We start from the raw sequence: 22,269 nt of genomic DNA, 5'->3' as shown, positions 1-22,269 counted from the left end.
AGTGAGCACTATTGTGATAGGTTCTCTAAATACATTATTTCATTTACATATAGTATTAACCATTTGCATTTAGGAAGAATACTGTAATATGTTCACTTTGTTGACTAATACTTCATGCTGATCCAGAGTCTGCCAAGTGCAGAGAATATGAATTTAATGGAAAAGCAGACTTTTAAAGCTAGAAGTGACCGCAAGGAATGTCTGCTACAATGCTTTGCGCACCTGGCAGATAACAGAATGTTTTGAGATATGTTCCTAAAAAAAAGAGATTCCAGAGCACCAACTCCTCTTTCAGTTGGCGGTGGGTGGGGTCCAGGTCTCCAGGGCAGATTTATAATCACTGAGTTAGTCTAACTCCCTAATTAGAGATGTGGAACTGCAGCCCAGGAAAATGAGATAATTTGCCTCATTCATGCATCGTGTTAGTGGCAGAACCTGTACCAGAAGCCATGTATCCTCACTTTCAGTGAATCTTAGACAGAATCATAAGTTTTCTCAGGTACCTTCTCCAGCAGTTAATGCTGTTACTTGGGCTGAAAGATTAAATGCTTGATATGCTGTGGATTTTACCCTGGCACAGGGTTTGATGGTTGCTACAAAGCAGACCCAACCACTAAGTTACCCAATCAACTCTTTCACCTTCTCTGAGTCCCAGATATTTCAGGAAATCTGATGAATTCTAGGCATTCTTTCCCCAGGCAGGGGGTTAGTGGGGAGTTCTGGACATAATCTTTGGATGGAATATGCTTATCAATTGTATTTTTCTTGTTCCAGCAACTAGAATAAAACTCAAAGTTTTTGAAAGTTTTGAGGAAGGCAGTCTTATCCAATTTTGAGTCCCACCCACATGAAGGGAGGAAATCTATTTCCATTGTTTGCTTGCCCCACAGGTCAGAATTATGAGTCCCTGTGTGAGTCTGCAAATGTCCTCTCAACTGTGGAATCTCGTAAGACACTAAAAGGCTCTAGTATAGGCATGTTATCTATTGCTGATTGCTCAGTTGGGAAATGAGATGGGAATTGCAAGGCTCTTCTTTCTGGCTGATTCATGGTATCCTCTGCTTTGTTAATAATGCCACATTGATTCATTCACAAAGCAGACCGAAGGAATATATGTCCTCATTGAGAAAAAGGGGATCAGCACATATTTTATCTTGTTCACTGGACAACAACATAAGCAGTATTAGTGGCTGTTGGGAAAAAGAGAATATGAATGAAGGATACTCACACATAACCCCATAACTCACATAGTTAACATGTTCACTCTTATAAAAATCATACGTCATTGGCATCTAATACAGGCAAGTAGGAAATTAATAGGTCTCATTTTAATTTCTGATCTACTTCTTTATCTTGTAGACTCAAGTGAAGGTGCCCGTAAGTAGTGAACGATACCAAAGGCAGGTGGCAGATGGAAGGAGTGACTAGAAACCTCTGGGAAAAGGCTAGGCTTTGAATAGGGGACATTCAGTTTCCACTAAACAAGTCTGAGAGTTTACCACCATCTAATCTAAAGAGGAGATTTTTGAAACTGGTCTGAAACGCTATGTGAGTAATATAATTTCTGTTGTTTCCTCTGTTGGTTATATAACTTAGAAACTGAAATGAGACTTTAATGAACAAAACTGATGAATTTGACATTTCCCAGTTTCACACTGAGCCTTGAGGTCAAGACAAACTATTAAGACTTAGAGGAGAATTTTCTTCCCCCAGGTAAATACTATCACTCTGATGTAACAAGCAACATCAAGTAATCGAGTCCTGAATTTAACATTTACTAACTGTTAGGGCTGTAGAATCAGCTACTGAGCTAGAGTGTAGGAATCACCACGAACACTCTTCATCCATGTGTATTATAATAAAGGCCTGTGTGCTGGGGGATGGGACCCACTTAGGAGGTTGTATAGCATAGTGGTTAGGAGTTGGGATTTTCCTGGTCTTGTCACTTATTAGCTATGTAAGCTCGGGAAGCCTTTTATTCAGGATAGGATAGATAATACCGAGGTAACAAGTAATGTGCTAAATTTCCTTGGCTTAATACAAATTTTATTTCTCATTCATGTACAGTTTAATGTGTGTCAAGCAATTCTCCTCTAAGTAGTGATTCAGGCTTCTTCTATTTTTTGGTCCTGCCATCATATGGTCCCAGGTTTGTCCTGGCATCCTCCTGTTGGAAGCATGGGAGAGAGAGTATGGGGAAGGTATATTGGGCATGTGACTATCTTAGCTGTTCTATTAGCTGGCACCAGTGTCCTGGTTACTTTACACATCCTTTTTAATTTTATTATCAGTAATAAAGGTCCCTGTCCCTCAATTCTGTCATTGAAACTGTCCCCATCCCTTCTGTTCACACATATCTTCCTGCTTCCATCTGGCCATAAAGCTGGACATTTCTGCCAGAGGTAACCACTAGGTGGTGCCATGACTTCTGGGACTCTCTTATTTCTCCAGGGAGAGAAGGCACTTGGTGATGGCAGTGTGTCCCATCACGTCAAGTTATTTATCCATACAGAATTCTCACATAGAATTTATAGTAAAAAAAAGTCCTCACATTATTATTGCTATTACAGGCCCGGTGCACAAAAATTTGTGCACTCGGTGGGGGAGGGGGGGGGAGGGGGGTGTCCCTCAGCCCAGCCTGTGCCCATTTGCAGTCCAGGACCCCTTGGGGGATGTCCACCTGTCGACTTAGGCCCACTCCCCGGGAATCAGGCCTAAGCTTACAGTCAGACATCCTTCTGGCAGCCAGGGAGCCCTCGGGGGATGTTCAACTAAAGGCTTAGGCCCCCAAGGGAGCTGTGATGAGGAAGCTGGGGTGACAGAGGAGCCATGCTGTCCCGCCTGGCCACCCTGGGTCGGGTTGCACACGGGACGCCTGCCGCCCCGGGTCGCAGATAGCAGGCCTGGATGGTGGCAGGGAAGGCAGGATGGTGCTGTCCCATCCCACTGCCCCGGGTGGCAAATAGCAGTCCCGGATGGCTGCAGGGCAGGCGGGATGGCGCTGACCCACACTGCCTGCAGTATGCAAATTAGCTGCCATATTTTAATAAAATATATTAAAAAAAATGGGTTTGTACAACTTGAAATTAAAAGATATGTAGGACTTGTAACAAAGAGGCCATAAGCTTTTGAAATACCAGTTTTCTTCAAACTTCTCTCCTAACAGAAGGGCTATCTCGTTGATTAGCCAATGGGAAGCATAGTGAAGGTACGGTCAATTACCATGTGTGTCTATTATTAGATAGGATTATTATTTTTTGAGCAATGCAAAAATTTAACAAAAGTTCAATGTGAAAATGGACAGGACTCAATTTTTATATTGTAGTAAACTGTGCTGTGGAGAGGGGACTTGTGGAAGCAGTTGATTTCTCTGGTAACTACAGCCATTCTTTAGACTCGTTCCAAGGCTTCTAACGTGGTGACACGATTTCCTTGTATTACCACCATTCCAATATTGTTCTGTTGCCCACCAGTTGGCAACTCCACACATTTATCTATCACAAGATTCATAAAGGGGTCAAATCTCCACAATATTCCTTGGACATGTCTGCCACCATTTAATCTCAATGATAACTTCTTGTCCATATATTTTTTTTTTTTTAAACTCGGAGGGTGAGCTTTGCTCTTGATGTCCAAGCGAGCTCAAAGATACTTCCACACGGAATTTGTGGCCTCTCTGGAGCTCCCACGGTAGGCCCGGTGTTTTGTGTCTAGTCCTCACATTATTGCATTTGTTAATTCCAGTGTCAGGCATAAAGAGTGATTCATCTTAATAAGTGGTAAGTATATTATTATTGATACCTTGATTACAGAGAAAAGTTTTTCTTGAATTGAGTTAGTGGGGAATAGGGCATTCTTAGCTAGGTCATGAATATCTAAACATTTATAAAAATGGGTTTGTACAGCCGAAACCGGTTTGGCTCAGTGGATAGAGCGTTGGCCTGTGGACTGAAGGGTCCCAGGTTCGATTCCGGTCAAGGGCATGTACCTGGGTTGCGGGCATATCCCAAGTAGGAGATGTGCAGGAGGCAGCTGATCACTTTTTCTCTCTCATCGATGTTTCTAACTCTCTATCTCTCTCCCTTCCTCTCTGTAAAAAATCAATAAAATATATTAAAAAAAATGGGTTTGTACAACTTGAAAGTAAAAGATATGTAGGACTTGTAACAAAGAGGCCATAAGCTTTTGAAATACCAGTTTTCTTCAAACTTCTCTCCTAACAGAAGGGCCACAGAAACACAGTTTTCTTTGCACAGTAGTAGGTGGAATACTTTATAAAGTCATTGTTTGACATTCTGTTCTTTACTCTCTCAACCCCTTTAACTACTTCTCTTAAATAAGACATTTTTTAAATTGTCCATGGATATGAATACAGTCAATAAGACATTGACAATATATACAAATGCACTCAAGCACAATTATAACTTCCTATTCTGAATTCAAAGGCATGAATATGAAAGCTTTGGAATAAAAAGAAAACCCAAAAGAGCCACTTACTACTTACTTAAACACTTGAAAAATGCAGGATGACTTAGAGGGAAGAGAGAGTTACTTACTAATATGTGGTTCATATCAATCTAGAAAGAAAAAACACACTATCATGTGAAGCAAACTAACCAGAAGTCTCTTGACAATGACATACAGTTTAAAGATTTCAGACTTAAGGAGCGATGTTCCAAATCAATGATTTGGGTAGGTCAGCAGGTAATCATGCTAAAAGAATTTGCACAGTTTAAACTTGTTATATTGAGCTGGGATCCCATGCCCCTCAATGACCCGCTTCTGATTAGGGGACAATAGCTCCTGGTTAGCCTGTAGAATCAGCTACTCTGTAATTGTAAGGAAACACAATGGCTGGTTTCATAAGATTTTCAGAATACATGCTGAGTACTTTGGTTCCAAAGCAGGCTGGTGAAAAAAGATGCTTAATTTGGTGTGAGAAGTTTGTGCATCACAACTCCTGATGCCACTTTTAAAGATAATGTGAAATGCCTAATTTGCAGTCTAGGAAGTCCATTGTCGGTTATACACTGTAACGAAAAGTTGGACAGCCCTCTATGTCAAACACAGTGTTTGAACTGGCATAATGAAACGAGCTACTTCTCTTATTTCAACCACAGTGCCGCTGTTATGCTCACCCAGCCACAGAAATAAGAGGCCTGATACGGGATCACCATAGTAGAGTCATAGGCAGCGTCTACACCACCAAAATTAATGCATTTCTTTTTTTAAATTGAAAAACCTTTGAAACCTTAACATGAAGAATATTATTCATCATAATATTTATACTTTTACCAAATATTCAACAATTTCTAGGTGAGGAAGACTGTCTCACAGTTAGTAGATGTGAGACTAAGCTTCTTATGTTAGCTTTGTTGTATTAAAAGGTAAGGTGTGGAACACTGTAAGGAAGATCCTATTGACTAGTTATATATTGACTAAAAGCAAGTCTTTGTGAGAATTCACAATGGGATTACAAGCCATTGAAATTTAGGAAGAAATGTGTCTGATTTGGCATATTTGCTGCCTCAGTGGTGCTCTAGGAAGTTCCCAGAACAAATATTGTCACAGATAAGATATGTCTGATATATCTCATTTCCTTCTCTGGGTCTCTTTTTAAATAATGTTCTCACCTAAAGCCTGTTTCTCTGTGTGTGTGTGTGTGTGTGTCTGGGGGGTGGGGTTTCATTCTCTACTTATTTATACAGTGTGTGTATTTTCTATTTGTTTTCTTAAATTTCTGTCTTGAGCCTGAGCGTTTTAAATCATAGAATAGACTTTTCCTTATCCTTTAAAAATAAACAGTGAGGGATATTGGGTAGAAGTTTGTGGGGAGAGGTAAAGCAATGAGCCCTTTCCTGAAATTATACCATGTGGATAAGCTTTTATAGTTTTCACGTGGCAGCCTAGTCACAAAGTGGTTATTCCTAAGTTTGGAGAAAAATCACAGTGATAGCCTTGCCGGCTCAGTGATTGAGTGTTGACCTATGAACCAGGAGGTCACAGTTTGATTCCCAATCAGGGCACAGGCCCGGGGTTACAAGGTTGATCTCCAGTGTAGGACATGCAGGAGGCAGCTGATCAATGATTCTCTCATTGATGTTTCTCTCTCTCTTCCTCTCTGAAATCAATAAAAATATATTAAGAAAAAAGAAAATCACAGTGATATCCATTGAGGAACTCCTCTTCATGGACATTGAATAGTGAATAAGGCATATCCAGTTAGAATGGGCATGACTTCTTCTTGTAGGGCCATTCTGAATTTACAGAACTATCTAACTCAGTTATTTATAGATTCATATAAAGACATAATTTTTTTTTTAGTTATATACATGAAATGTATACGTACAATTCTATTCAGAAAAAACCTTTCAAGTTATTTCCATGATCACAAATATGCACAAGTGACTCCATTGGGAAGGATGATGCTTTCATAACTTTTTACACGTATTTGTGCAAACCAATTCTGGCCCTTCACGTTTCCAATTTACTGGATTGAACTTTGCTTGATAAGTTGTTTCTTTGGGGATTGCAGGAATCTGGTGATGTTGGATTCTTTGAAGGAATACTAAGTATATCTGGCCTTAGTTGAACTGTGTAGGCACACCACATTTTTTGTAACAAATATCCTTCCAAAATAAGGCATGTGGAGTCCCACAGAGGAAGTCATGTTTTCCCCATAAATTGCCATTAGATCTTCAGGAGATCTAGTGGAGGATTTTGAGTTCCAGAGGAATCTTCAGCTTAAAGGATGATGGAGCCACCAAACAGAGGAAGCCTGGTTCCCTGTATCACCCCATGAAAAGCTATCATCTGTCCACCATCTTCTGTACATGGTGCTATGAATGAGACAGAACTCATAAGTCTTTTATTCTACCTATTGTATTAAGTCACTGAGACTTGGGGTTGCCTGACCCAACTGATAAAATTCCTTAGTGATCACCTAGGTTAGAGATGAGAAACTGGAGGCCCATTGAAGGAAAGCAACTTGTTCCAAGCCATTCAACTTGTATGTGTGGTGAGTCAGATACCCAGCATTCATTGCTCTTTTTGGCAGAATCCTGTTTTTGTTTTTCCATGTTGGATGCTAACATTTGGTACTTTCAAGATGGAAGGGTGACTAATAGCCTCCAGGAAATATATAAACTGTATAATCTGGAATATAAATATGCTTCCTTAGCACGTGTCAGACTTGAGACTGTTTATGAATGCTGGCAAGAGGCAGTGACACAGATCGGTCACCATATGCTCTGTTTTTAAAGACCTTAATCTTCAGGGTAGAAAAATGTAAGTGGGATTACCACATCACTAAAAGCTTAGCATCTTGCAGATGTTCATCTCAGAATCTTCCTTACTCATTTTCCTCAATGACATGGAAACCAAATCCTTTCAATCCCAACTCCCTGGCCAGAGATGCGGCTCCCTGGGTCCCTCCACCTGCATAGAGTCATCATTCTCACCGCAGGCTGGCCTGCCAATTTACAATTTGGAGGTAGTACTTCAGTTATCCCCGAAACTTGGCGTCTTCTTGGCTTCACATTTCTGGCTGCTTGGCTATTTCCTCCCTCAAAGCTGCAGCTCTTTTGGTGTCCTAGAACGCGGGGTTTAAATGCTGAACCAAAAGATGCTTCGAATCTGATGAGAGCGGAGGCCTCCAGATCTGCCTGCCGAGCAGTCTGCGCTGCAGTGTAAGCAGACTGTCTCCGCCATATGTCACCCTCGTTGCTGTCTACACCCTTTTGGGGAATTTCACGGGAAAATCACTATTGAAGATGTTTATCCTGGGATTTTATAATTGTTTTAAAATTTTAATTTAATTTTCACCAACTTTGTTCCTTTACAACAGCTTTTAATCATGCCACTCACTGACTCTATACTGTAACAGTTGAGTCTGTATTGGGGATTAGAGGGCTAACTGAAGGAGTGCCCACATGCCCAAGGATGACCTGTGAAACATTATCGGACTAGCAGAGCCCAAACAGCGAAATGCTTTCTGCAGTAAAATATTCAGGATTATTCCAGGTCCCAGGAAATCAAATTTTTGAACAAAAGAAAATAATGGAGTATAAAAGTATATTTAAACTTTTCTGAAACATATTCACAGATGAAGTAATTTCAGATTGATTGAGCAATGTGAACAAAACTCTGTTAAAAATATTGCTTCTTTCACTTATATTCTTTACCCCTCTACATAACTATATGTCTGTGTATGAGTGTGTTGTGTGTTCATACAGGAAATACTGGGGATGTATTTGTTGGCAAATATGATATATTCTTATTCTAAAGAGATTTTTATTTATTTCAATAAATAAGAAGGCCTTCAGTTTCTTACGAGGATGAAACTGAGTCTGGAAAGAAATACTGTTTTGTACACTTGGAAACATGCTGGAGTGGAGATTTCACAAATTTATTCTTGAACATGGAGCAAGAGAAGGATGAAGAGCAATGATGTGTATAGCAGACTGAAAAGCACATACTTGAATGGGAAGAAATTCTCCCTGAGTTAGTTCATGACCACAGGGTTATTTAATAAATGGATGGATTTATGAGCAAATAAAAGCACTAATATTGGGCAGAGGATAAGTTGAATGGCCAAACTACAATAGTTCTGTTGTCTGAATTGTTGTCTTAATGAAATATCTTTCCTGAAATGGTAGTTAGGCACCATGGGTTTTTGATGAGACATGACAAGTAATAGTGTTAAGGTTAATAAGATTAAAGTCAGTGTGATTCTGAGGATTCAGTCTAGCTTCTGCTGTGAATCCGAATGCCTGAGGAACCCAGCCCATATTAGGAGAGTCATGTTCTCATTTGTGGCACAGTGCTTTAGTGGACAAATGTGCTAGGTTGGGATTCAGAATACAAGAATTTGACTCAATTTATTTATTTTTTCCCATCCTTACTTGAGGACAGGCTGCTGCTGCTTTTTTTTTAATTTAAGAGAGAGAGAGAGAGAGAGAGAGAGAGAGAGAGAGAGAGAGAGAGAGAACGTGAAAGATGCCCCCTGTGCATGCCCCAACTGGGGATTGAACCTGCAACCTAGGTATGCGTCTTGACTGGGAATCGAACCCCACAACCTTTTGTTATACAGGACAATGCACCAACCAACTGAGCCATCTGGCCAGAGCAAGTTTGACTCAATTTTATACTGTTTGATTCTTTCACTAATTCTGTAATTTAAGGCAGTGGACTGCTAAGACACGCAATACACCCCAGTTCTTTCATTTGTAAATAAAAGCATAATCCAATCTCTCAGGGATGATGCAAGAATTAAAATTTAAATTAAATGAAGTAATGTAAGTAAATTGCCTTGTTCATAATCATACTTAATAAACATTAGCATTCTTTCCTTGCCGATAGATATGTTACTATTTCGTTGACAAGAGAAATTAAAACTTGATGAGATACATGTTGATGCTTTTGATGGAATCTTATTTGAAACATATGCTTGGTGTGGTTGATGGAAGATGTTATCCAAAAGTGAAAGTCAGTTTTGACTGTGCACAGGTAGGTGCCTCTTTTAGGTATATAATTCCCTCACGTTATGTAACTAACCAGTGGTTGGATTTTTAGTTCTGTGAGTGAATAAATTTTCGTTCTTCTCCCCTAAAGGCACTTTGTAATCAAAAGAAAAGCTGAATTTTATTGGATGGTACATATGGTTCCTTCTAGTTGTAAAGTTCTATTATTCTGTGAATATAAAAATATATATGAGTGAATGAATTAAATTCCAATATGGATTCATCAGGCACATACTGTCTGCCACCAATTTCACTAGAAAAAGCATTACAAACAGAAATAAACTATAGTTATTGTTTTCAAGGAACTTAGTATATGTATACTGGAGGCCCAGTGCATGACATTCATGCACTGGGGTGGGGGGGATGTCCCTCAGCCTGGCCTACATCCTTTCCCAGTCCGGGACCCTTCAGGGGATGTCCGACTGCTGGCTTAGGCCTGCTCCCCCCGGGGGGTCCTTAGCGCTGCCTAGGAGGCAGGAGAGGCTCCAGCCACCACCGCTGCGCTTGACAGCTGTGAGCCCAGCTTCTGCCTGAGAAGCGCTCCCTCTGTGGGAGCGCACTGACCACCGGGGGCAGCTCTTGTGTTGAGCATCTGCCCCCTGGTGATCAGTGCACATCATAGTGACTGGTTGTTCCACTGTTTGGTCGATTTGCATATTAGCCTTTTATTATATAGGATAACTGAATTCTCGACTTGTAACTTAGTTGAATTCTTATGATTCATTAAAAAAAAACCTTTGCATTAAAGTATAATACACAGGGAGAAAGTGCACAAATGAAAAGAATACAGCTTGATGAATTATCAAAAAGTTCTGTGGTCATTTTTTAACTTATGTGTATTTGGCATGTGAAGCTTATTTTCTCATGGACACATGTTTTTTGTGTGAATGCTCCATTAACCTATAATGGATCTGCTATTCAGTGCTCATGAGACTAAGGGGCAAAGCAAGAATTCATAGCTTTGTTTTGATGGATAAACACTAAGTTTCAATTGGGTTTTAGAGTGAGGTGGTTTGGGACTGAAATTGCACTTCATGACCTCCCTTGCTTTCTTGCTTAGAGACTCCAGACCAATTTTTTTTTTTTTTTTTACCTCTTTCATCCTTCACTAGCCTTATCTAGTACATGAACTTAACAACTTATCTCCAAGTTGTTGTGAGAATCAAGTAAGTTCATGTTTATAAAGTGCTGAGCATACAGTTTGGCTCATAGGAGCTACTATACCATCAGCAGCATGAACATCATCTTCATTTTATAGAGCCTTTGTGACAAGGGCAGACCTCTGTCACCCAGTCTATAGGAGAACTTAAGCAAGGGCAAGCTCTGCCCTTTTAAGGCTTAAACAACCATCAAGAATGCAGTGTGGCCCGGATGAGGTAGCTCAGTGGTTGAGCTTTGACCTATGAACCAGGAGGTCATGGTTTGATTCCTGGTCAGGGGACATGCCCAGGTTGCAGGCTCAATCCCCCGTGTGGGGAGTGTGGGAGGCAGCAGATCAATAATTCTCTCTCTTCATTGATGTTTCTATTGCTCCCTCTCCCTTCCTCTCTGAAATAATAATATATATATGTTTTGTTTTTTTTAAAAGAATGCAGTGTGGAATGGAGGGTTCTGAGCTTTCCCCCAAGTAATAGTGGGGCAGGCTTGAGGATTCCTGGTAGATGTAGCCTAGGTAGTTTTGTATTCTCAGGGAGTGGACATTTAATTGAGTCCTGCCTATTTGTGTATATGCATCTGCATATGCAAATCTGACACTTCTCATTTTAGGCTGAACATCTGTTCCCTGCAGGATGGAAGCAACCAGAGAAATAGGGAAATACTTTCTGTCTTGTTTATGGGTGGCAGGTAGCCTTTTATCCTTTGACTTTCCCAACTCAGCTAACTCCCCTCTCCCCACAAGGAGTTTAAAAATCTAACTGCTCACTGTTCAACTTGCAAACACAAGCTGAAATGCCCAGATGTCACCAGAATGTGGCTGATCTCTTTGCAATGCACACGTCATGTTATCTGATGGACAAAAGGTCACACAGAAGAGAATCCAGAGATGAAACCTGAGATCATTCATGGTGGTCAATGCTTTTTGAGTCTCTCTCTCTCTCTCTCTCTCTCTCTCTCTCTCTCTCTCTCTCTCTCTCTCTCTCTCTCTCTCCCTCTCTCTCTCCCTCCCTCCCTCCCTCCCTCTCTTCCTCTCCCCCTCTCCCCCCACCCCCTGTGTGTGTGTGTGTGATTTGGTTTCTAAGAAAGTGTTGCTGAGATACTTGGAATTCTTACAAGAAATCTTTGCCTCTAATGCTCTGAGTTGGATTTCTATTGCCTACAGTCAATGTCCTCATTCCGAATTGCTCCAAAACTTCCTAGGATTCTCAGGCTGGCTTTTTTTTTTTTTTTTTTTTTGCCTTCAACCCAATTTAATGGTTGACAGTATTGATTCTCTACTTTCTGGGGTTATTAGTGTTGTAATAGTTCATTTATTTCTACCAAAAAGTGAGTGTTAGTTTAGGTTTGAAAGTAGATTCTTTTTCATCTGCACACATCCTACTATATCAAACTATCTGGCATAATTACACTATCTATATTGCAAAGCTTTCTCCCTATTATTCAGCTTAAATTTGTCCTGTGGCTTTTGAAAACCTCTTGTCCTGAACTTAGGGGAAGTGAAAAATGGCTATTTTTCAATTTAGCTGTTCTTTCAATTTGTTCTTTCAAATTCTACTATTAACACTCTCTTTGGCTTTGTTACTTCTAAAAAATATAATTCTAAATTCCCTTAGCTTTTCATTTTAGACTCCATTTACTGGCAACCTAGGCTGCTGCCTTAAAGACTTTATTTATTTTCTCAAAATTTCATATAGGTACCAAGGTCAAGTAAACTTTTTGACATTTACTTATTGAAGCATCAAATATGTATTAAATATTTATTCTGCACTAGGAGTTGGCTTAGGCAGAAAGGATATAATATAGAACATGACAAAGCCTTTATACAAAAGACATTCTAGTAGAGAAACTGACTATGAATAAGAAAATATACATATAAAATAACTTCAGATTTTGCTAAATGCTATGGAAAAGATAAATAAGATGATGTGACAGAGTATAACTGGGAGAGGTAAGGACAAGGGAGTAGCATTGCTGAGAGAAAGAATAGCAATTCAAAGGCCCTAAGGCAGGAGAGGCAGATAGGAGCCTGGCATGTGTAAGGAAGGGAAAACAGGTGAGTTTTCTGGAGTGTAGTGCTGGGCACTGGATAGCATCAGAGAAGTTTGAAAGGCAGGCATGGTTGGGATGCACAGGATCTTGAAAGTTATGGTAAGATATCTGGATTTTAACAATCCATGGGGATCCATTGGAATATTTTAAGTAACAGGATGACATGATCCAATTTATGTTTTTGGAAAGAGGGCTCCTTAGCTTTGAGGTAAGTGTGTGGCAAGGGAATAAGAACAGAGGCAAATTAAACCATTATATCACTTCTCATTTGTCATGGTCAGGGAGACCATGACACCTCCCCCCCCCCCCCACACACACACACATGCAATTCTCATGGGCTGGTGAGGGCAAGTTGACTCTTCCATTTATTTATTCAAGCATCATTCATATTTAAGTTTTACATTCAGTTATGCTTATTTATTTATGTCTTAACTAATGCATATGACTACTCTAGAGTTTTGGCTATTAGTTATGCTTATGCATGCATTTGTTTAACTGGAGGGTCAAGACTGAAGGCTGTAATTTTTTTAACTACACTGGTGCTTGGTATAGATATAGAGAGTATGTTGTTGGTGGGAGGGGATTGCAATATTATGATAAATGTTGGGGTTTTGAGCTGCCATGGGGTGGGCACCATAAACCACTTGAGTACCATCCATCAAATATGTCAAGAGTGAAGAAAAGTTGCTGAAAGCGGATGGTCCTCAGGGACTCCCTTGTCTCTGCTTCACACACCTTCTCTGAACTTCAGTATAAACTCTTGTGCTATATTTGGAGATAGGAGTTCAAAGACCTTCACCTAGAGTTCACTGGCCCTCAGGAAACTGAAGAAATACTCCTCCATATATTAAAGAGGTGGGGAGACTGAGGAAGGAGACTTTATTTTCTTATGCTGATCAGATTATATGACAATAATGGAAAACTGAGAAAAAAACAAGGAAGTCAACACAGTTAAAATATAATGGCTTTCATCACTGAGAAACCCCTCAGTAAGGTAAAACTGGAAAACATCTTTTTTTCAACGACTGCCATTCATTGCTCCACAACCACCACCCCACCACGAAGTCAGCGTCTATCATGTGCAAAGCACATAAGATGTGTATGTACAGCCATATCAATATCTGATCACCAGTGTATTAGCATCATTAATTTTTACAACAGATATTTTACATACACTTAAATTATTTTATTTGCTTATCACAAATGCAAAATTCTTGTATTATGGAAAACGAGATTTTACAACCAACAACATGATATTTTGCTAAAATAATTTTTAAAGGGTTTACCATGAGAAGCAGTGAAGCATATTTCTCATAAATTGCAGAGAGAGAAATGCACAATTATTCTGTCATTAATGGCCATTAAGGAGATACAAATCAGGGCAAATCTAGAAAATACACTGGGTGCACAAAATGCATAATTAGCACGAGGTCAAGCAGTGAAGCTGGACTTTTCACAAACGTAGAAAATATTTTATGCATTTTAATGATTTTTCCTATGAGAATTGGATGTGCTGTCATTCTAATGTTATGTAATTTATCACAGTTCTAGTTGTCATATCTTACTGTTACATGCATATTTTATTTTTGACAATTTCTTAAAATGCTTTTGGATATTTATTTCAAAATGGGTGGAATATCAATATTTTTACCCCAACTATTCTGGTAATTCTCTATGTCACCTGGTAGTTTATATGCTACTTGGGGTAAAAAGGTGACATCTAGAAGGCAAAATTAGAAAGACAAAAAGACAGTCTGGCTGGCCTGGCTCAGTGGTTTAATGTCGACCTATGAATGAGGAGGTCACTGTTCAATTCCTGGTCAGGGTACATGTCCAGATTGTGGGCTTGATCCCCAGTGTGGGGCACGCAGGAGGCAGCCAATCAATGATTCTTTCTCATCATTGAGGTTTCTATCCCTCTCTCTCTTCCTCCCTAAAATAAATAAAATATATATATATATTTTTAAAAAGAAACATACAGGACAATCAAAGACATAGTTAAGCTAATATGTATCAGAAATGATGGAGAATTTGGGGATGGAGAGAATGCATAGAAGCAAGGAGAAGAGAGAGACAAGAACAATAATAAAGGGCTAAACAATGTGACAGAGTGGCCCCATGACTTTTAAGAATAGGGATATATATATAAAAGATACATTTTTATTATTTGCATTTATATTATGCAAATGTTCTTACTTCTAGAATCCATTGACCAAACTTCAACAAAGGCTTCCACCCACCCAAACCCTGTGTGATTGGATATTTTTGTTTGTGTGTGCATGGAAATTAAGGAGAAGAGCTGGGCTCCACATTGGTCTCACACCAGGTCAGAGTTGCAGACAGAGAGGATATAACCTCCCCTAAAAGTGATATTATGCTTAGGAAGAGCACAGACTTCCCCCCCATGGATTATGGGGAAGGATGGTCCAAATTTACCTAGTCTTTAGAAGGATTAGCATCCCAAGATCTTGAATATATAGGGTGTCCCAAAATAATGTATACACACTTTAACAGCTGATAACTCAATTTCCACTCCTTTTCAGGTTTAACTGATTTGAAATAATGGGTGAAGCCAGACTAAACTTTGAATAAAATTTATCCTGAAGTGCCACTAGACTTTTTTTTAATGGGGATACATAAAAAATAAAGTTATGTACAAAACTGGCAACAGTTGATGAATTGAGGGCACACAAATAACAAATGAAATGATTCTTGAGGTTTGCAATTCCATTGCTTTGCTTTATCAGCTGTGCCTGGACCAGAATGGTCATCAGTATGAAAACAGCTATTGACAAAAAAATTATTCATTTCTGTAGATTCTTTTGAATTTTGAAAATGAACTGTATGTTAATAGACACTGATTTTTATAACTATTCAAAGTGTGTATATATCTTTTTGGGACACTTCCATGTACATGGAAATTTCAAGTGATAAAATATTAGGAAATGCAAAACAATAAAGAGAGAAGTTTCAGTTCCATTAAAAATGTAGCCCATAGGACCCTTCTGAAAAGAAGCAAAACTTTTGGTTCCACCCATATTGAAGTAACTTACATTGAACTAACCCTTCAGGAAAAAATAATTATAAAGCTGGACGAAATAAATAAAATAACTGTTGGAAAACACTGGAGAGCAGTGCTAACCCTGACCCTAACCTTAACCCTAACCCTCACCCTAAGCATCGAGGTAAGACTGGAAGAGCTGTGATCCCTGAGAAAGAGAAGCACTAATATGAGCACCATATTTACCCAGGTATTTATTTTTCTGAGGGAATTCGCTATTTCATTGTGAAGTGGAACAGAGTAGACTAGAAAGGAGCAATCTTAGTGGAAGAGGAGACAGAGGATGAAGGTCAGGTGTACCAAAGCATCTGGGATTTGAGAGTGAAATCCCAAAGAGGAGGCAGCTGCATCTATGTGGTCCATGAGGCCTTAGCCAGCTCCTGAGTTAAGCTGCTCAGGGGCAATGCTCCGAGAAACGGAGAAGGGAACAGCAACTGGGAGGCAGAGCAGAGATTTCAGCAGTCATGCGGTGCCAAGGAAGGGACTTGGCAAACATCCTAGGCTCTTAACTGATATCCTGGAAAAACCATGATTTAAGAGTGAGGGCTACACCCAGGGAGTAGGAGCAAAACTGAACAGCCTAACAAAGCAGAAGAGAAACTATGAACAGAATGAAAGTGATTAGCTGGTGCACTATCTGCCTGTCAAAGGAAAACCTACCCGATTTGGCGGAAAATATTATACACGTTCTTTCATACGCCACATCTACAGTTAAACAAAATTATGGCATCTGCCCATAAAAAGGGATCAGATGACAAAACAACAACAACAAAATCCAAGAGAAGTAACAGATAATGAAAATAGTCCCATAAGCGATTCAGATATTAAAGTTTTAAAATCACTATGATTAATGTCTTAGCAAGTAGGAAAAAAGGGTAAAAAACTTGATCAAAGGTAAGGATCCTTCAAAAGTAATCAAATAGAAAGAAAGTGGGTGCTGAGATCCAGTGTCACATTTGTCTATGCTGAGTGTTGGCTATTTCTCTCTCCTCTCATTTCTTCTTCCCCATTTGGTTGCTTCTACCCCCTAGCTCACCACCTCCACTCTTCAAAAATAGTTTTCACATTAGGCTGTCATGGAGAGCACAAAAGGCATTTGTAACTTTAAAATCTGATCTATTGAATGGGAAGAGGTGAAAAGTGTCTTCAAGAAGGAGAGACAACATAACTAGTAGAAAGTGTACAAATTTTAAAATGACAGATACTTGTGCTAATAATACACTGTCCCTGCCACCTACAAATTTCGGTGATCACATACTAGTTATTAACCATTCTGCATCAGTTTTCTGTTCCATAAAAAATGTATTGACTCTTACCTTAAAAAGTCATTTTAAGTCCTAAATGAGATGCTCTAGGCAGGCAGAGAGCTTAGCATAAATAGGTTCCCAATAAATACTGATGCCTCCTTTGCTGTTTGCTATCATCAGTGGAGAGAAGCACACACTCAAAACAGGTGATCTTGAACTTCAGTGTATTGACTGTCATGGGACATCCTTAACTCAGATGAACTAATACACAATTTGGACTTTTTCTCTACTTTTCAAAGTGGAAAATATTAATGACTAACGAAATGTCTGCACAAGAGAGGTTAGTCAAAACAATAGCTTCTTAAGCCTTTAGGAAAGCAATTGAGTATTGCAAATATCTGGGACAAAGCTCAAGACAGCCGATCAAGGCCTTTGTTGTTACAGAATGCTATGCATGCTCTGGCTTGCCTTTCAACAATCATTGCTATTAAGTCATTTTTCTCTCACACACATCTAATGAAGTCATGTTCATGATCAGATTAATCACAGGATGCAGTATAGTACATATTTGGACAGGAAAGCTGTTTGTATAAACTGAAACATGCCTCAAATATATAATCTCAGAAAATGTTCATTATGTCTTGAGTGTGATAATCTTTGGCTTGAATCCTTTTATGCATATTTAGTCATTTTAAGATAGACTTTTGGTATCGATTAACAACATAATGATTTTTAGGCAAAATTCATGTCTAGCAAGTGGAGTGCTGAACAATTACAAACACAGCAAACTCTGAACCCATATATTTCAGATAAATTTCCATGTACTCTATCCAAAACTTTAGAAATCACACATTTCTAGCTCAATATTATATTATTGAAATTGATTCTAGTTATAAGCACATGAAAATAAGAAAGAAACTGAGTTAAAGAGAAGTCATTGTACTTTCTAGAATATGAGGTTGGACTTGTAGCTCATTATTTAATTGCTCAACCAGTGGCTAACTAGTCATACCTTATACATTCAGAGACTTTATCCTGACATGTGCCTTTACTGTTGTAAACGACCCCGGGCCCATGTTACTAGGTCTCAGCATTAATTAGAAGTGAGACTTACATCACTCTCATGACCTTCTCGAAGGTTGTATGTGAGGTCATGCTGAATGTCTTCCACGAATTTGTGAGCATATTCTGGGTAAAGGTCTAGCACTTCAAAGAGTCCTTTGAGGATGATACACTGGAGATCACAGTAGGTTAAAGCCTTCACATCTGCATTGGTCTTGATCACTTGGTCCTTAATTGATAGATTTGCTCCAATTAAGTCCCCTTTCCCTTGAAACAGTGAAAAAAGAGACATATCACTTTAAAGAAAACAAGCTTCAGACTAGTAACTTCATCTCTTCTTCATTTCTCTGAGATTACACAAAAAGGAGAAGTGGAAACTTTATCTGGTGTGGGATTTCTCAACCCCAGTAGTTTGGGATATGGAGTCTGATAATTTTTTGTTGGGGGGGTATTCTGTACATAGTAGAATGTTTAGCAACACCTCACATTCCCCACCCCCAGTGGTGACAACCCAAAATATCTTCAGACATTGATAAATGTTCTCTGGTGGGCAAAACTGGTCCTAGTTGAGATTACTGTTGTAGAGGATAAAGGCCAGGAGACCAAGAGTTAGGAATTGTAGGTCATAGATGGGCTTCCGACGGGTCCCTCACAGGATTCAGTAAGTGACTTTAGACAAACCATTTGACATTTTTGTCACAGTTGCTTTAACCGTTCAAAGGAAATACTAATAGCTGAGATTTTTCTGAGTGTAAAAAGTCTCAGTGATTCTGAGGTAAGACCATCAAGAGGTGTATTAGTAATTTTGATTCCAACACTTTGGAAAATAATATAAGGATGACCATCAGTTTTCTAACATACTCAGTTTATTTCATTTATCTCTAAATGTGTCTACCAGACAGGTGATGTTGGAGGAGGAGCCTCAGATTTGGGAGGCAAGATAACCATTGGACATTATAGACAATGAAATCTGCATAGAAATGTAAAACACAATTCTTAGTTCTAATGTTCTGTGACAGTGTAAAAACTCAATTTTCATCATCAAAAAGAAGCTCCTCATTTGTGCCATTGCAGAGAGGGAGGATCTAATGCTACTTTTCCTATTACCTGTGTTCTCTCCCACTTCAACCTTTGCTATTTTGCCTAAAATACCAAGCCTATCAGAATTTACCTGCCTAGAACTAGCTTGCTTCCTTGAGTTTGTTGACTAGATACTAGTATACTGAGCAATTTATTTGAACCTTTAAAGTCTTTGAATTGATTTGACTCAGTTTAACTTTGCAGGAAGGTGAGCATGGCTATAAGTGCTAACAAAAAGCTGATTACTGCTTCAGATTTCTTTTAGATAGCCATTAATTCACTCGGCACCCACATGAGAAATAGGAAAGAAAATCCATTCAGTTCTTAGACAAATTTAGGTTAAAAGCTGAGGTGATATGACCAAGTTCACAGAGGATAGTGGTATTAAGTTCATGGCTGCACCTTAGGAGTTTCTGCATCTTTGCTTTGCCCTCACATAGCATCATGCCTAGACTTTAACTTTCACTTTTTTGTGGTCACTTTGCTTCTCCATTTCATATGGAAACAATAACCAACAACTGACCAACCAAAAATCACCAAGCAAATAACACCTTCAGAACGCCATAGCACAAACTGTCCCCATCTATTTCCCATTCAGTTAATTTAACTTTAAAATTTTTATTTTTATTGTGTCTAGAAATTCTGGAAGCCAAGTCCCTGCAAGGTAGTAGGCTTCAACAAAAGTCTGTTTTACAGAATTTGACAGTAAAAGGAAACATGCAAAATTAGCCGTGAATACCTAAGATAATAAAAAATATTTACAGCTGTTAAAAGTTGAGCATTTTAAAATGACTGAATTACATGTAAGTATTATCTTCAAATTAATATTAGATTTAATCCTTGAAATTGAGACTACATGGCAGAAGAAAAAAGACTAAAATCTGTTTATAGACAGTAAAGGAATGAACAGCCACATGGTGCTGAAGAATTCCAGTTTGATTCATTGTCATCACCAATACTGATAAACCTGGAAATTTTGTTTCTTGCACATTTTGTTAAAAATCTAAAAACTCAATGTTGGGTACTGATGCCAGATGTAAATAAAGCCAGGATGCCTTGAATACAACATTTTAATTTCTGGATCTATAAGGAAAATTGATCATGATGTACTATCTTGCTACAACGAGCATTGACATGTTCTTTTAAGCAGTTGGTGTCTATAGTATCTTTAGGGTCATCATACTTTCATACCTTGAGCTACCACAGTATGACTCTTTCAGCCACAATAACCAGTTATAAAAACAATACTGCCATCTTGCCAAACTTGGCAGGCTAAGAAAGATTCCAGTTTATTTATTCATTCAATGAATATTTATGAAATTATTGACATATGTGTGGGGCCTCAGGTTGAGCCCTGGCAAACAGGCACTGGTAATTAACAACATGATTCTCACTCTCAATAACTGTAATGTCTTGTGATGTCTTACTGTCTAGATTCAGGACCCAGATCTAAGTTTCTTAATTACTCTGGGTTTTGATATCCTTATTTCTAAAAGAAGAGAAAGATGTCGATGGTTCATTACAGTCTACATTTTTCAGAATTCCATTATTGATGTTTGCTAATCAGTTATGCTTTCATTGGGGAAAAAAAAGTTGATGAGATGCATTTACAAACCATCCAGGTAAGAGCGGTAACTTATGTTTAATTCTAATTAGGCAGACTAGTGCCATCTGTGAAGAGCACATTTATCTGCGCTTTGTTATTTTCTTTTAAACAACAATGAAGAAATTGGTGGGAAAACACAATTAACGGGACATGAAATGAAGGTGTACAAGGCAAACAAATTCTATCCCCATAACAAATCCCTGCCTCTGTGTCAGCTGCCTTCCAGGCTGCAGGTTAAGAAATGCCTTTGTGTATTATTTGGACAATGGAGTTGTTTGAATAAGTTATGGCTTGACAGCTGTTTGGTGATACTTCTTCCCTACAACATTATATATTAATTCATTTTGTTGGCAGAGTGAACATGTATTAAATGTTGACAGATCAAATGTGAAGTCCTGTGCCTAAGTTTATCAAAGTCAGTATTGATTTGAATTGGCCCTATGAGACAATATTACCATAGGTAAAATAAAAGAGTTAACCTCTATTGAAATAATGTTAACCACACAGACAGAATATTAATCATTTATTATCTTTGTTTGGGTTTAGTTCCAGTATCACATTCTAGTGTTTAGAATGGTCATGTGGCAATTTGCATTTAAAACACTTTTGATAATTACATGGTAGAAGCAAATATGTGAAAATGTTAATCATGAAAAACACAATTTATGGAAGAAATTGGGGCCACAAGGAAGAGGGAGTGGATTAAGTCTTTTAGCTGTAAGTAGAATTTTTAAAAAATAAGAAAATTCAATTGAATTATGTCTTATGAACGATGATTATTATATATAAGCCATCAATTCTGTGCCATTGTGCCCTAATGTTATGGATGATACATTCATATTCCATTCCTAGAATTGTTGCTAGTTACCAAATTAAATAATCACTGCAATTATGGAAGAAATACACAAATATGTTTAAAAATGGTGTATCATTTTTGCTTACATGTATAGCGAACTGTAGGGTTCTGGAAAAAAACATACAGGGTGGGGTAGAAGTAGATTTAGAGTTATGAGTATGTGAAACAGAGTTTATTCTTATATTACTTGTTATTTATTGTATTATTTTTCATATGAACAACTGTAAACCTACTTTTGTCTCACCCTAAATAAGCCCTTTTCAAATCAGGCTATGTCAACAGGCAGGCTATAAAAGTTACAGTGGTACTAAGGAAGTACAGGGAAAAGTATTTTATGATTAAAGTTAAGTGTTTGAAGCAAATTTAAAAATAAGTGTCACTTTTTATTTAGAATCACAGAATGATAGGATGACTTGCCTTTAACTTCACAAAGTTGAGAAGTGGGCAGGAAGAGTGTTAAATTTTCTCTTAAAAAAACACACCCATACTGAGCCTCACTCTAACGCTGATAATGAACTGGCCAGGCTGGTAATCAACTCTTTGAGTTGCTACTCCATGTCTTTGTATTAAGGAATAAAACATGGTGAGTCAAAAATTGAGCCAGAACTTTGAAAGCAAGCCCTACCTTT

General features: G+C 38.5%; 2 protein-coding genes across 2 annotated transcripts in view; both read right to left on the bottom strand.

Moving 5' to 3' along the window:
- KCNH8 (potassium voltage-gated channel subfamily H member 8) overlaps positions 1–22,269 on the bottom strand; it is a 278,745-nt gene that overhangs the window by 26,296 nt on the left and 230,180 nt on the right. Inside the window, exon 11 of the mRNA XM_036333839.1 lies at positions 18,151–18,365. Coding sequence (XP_036189732.1) covers positions 18,151–18,365 — 215 coding nt within the window. The remainder of the gene's footprint in view (positions 1–18,150; positions 18,366–22,269) is intronic.
- LOC118668222 (small nuclear ribonucleoprotein G-like) lies at positions 3,391–3,618 on the bottom strand. The gene has a single exon (XM_036332723.1). The coding sequence runs from the start codon at positions 3,583–3,585 to the stop codon at positions 3,391–3,393; it is 195 nt and encodes a 64-aa protein (XP_036188616.1). The 5' UTR covers positions 3,586–3,618.

Source organism: Myotis myotis, unplaced genomic scaffold, assembly GCF_014108235.1.
Source record: "Myotis myotis isolate mMyoMyo1 unplaced genomic scaffold, mMyoMyo1.p scaffold_m19_p_13, whole genome shotgun sequence".
In the NCBI taxonomy this organism is placed as follows: domain Eukaryota; kingdom Metazoa; phylum Chordata; class Mammalia; order Chiroptera; family Vespertilionidae; genus Myotis; species Myotis myotis.
This window is presented reverse-complemented; position numbering and strand designations above follow the sequence as displayed.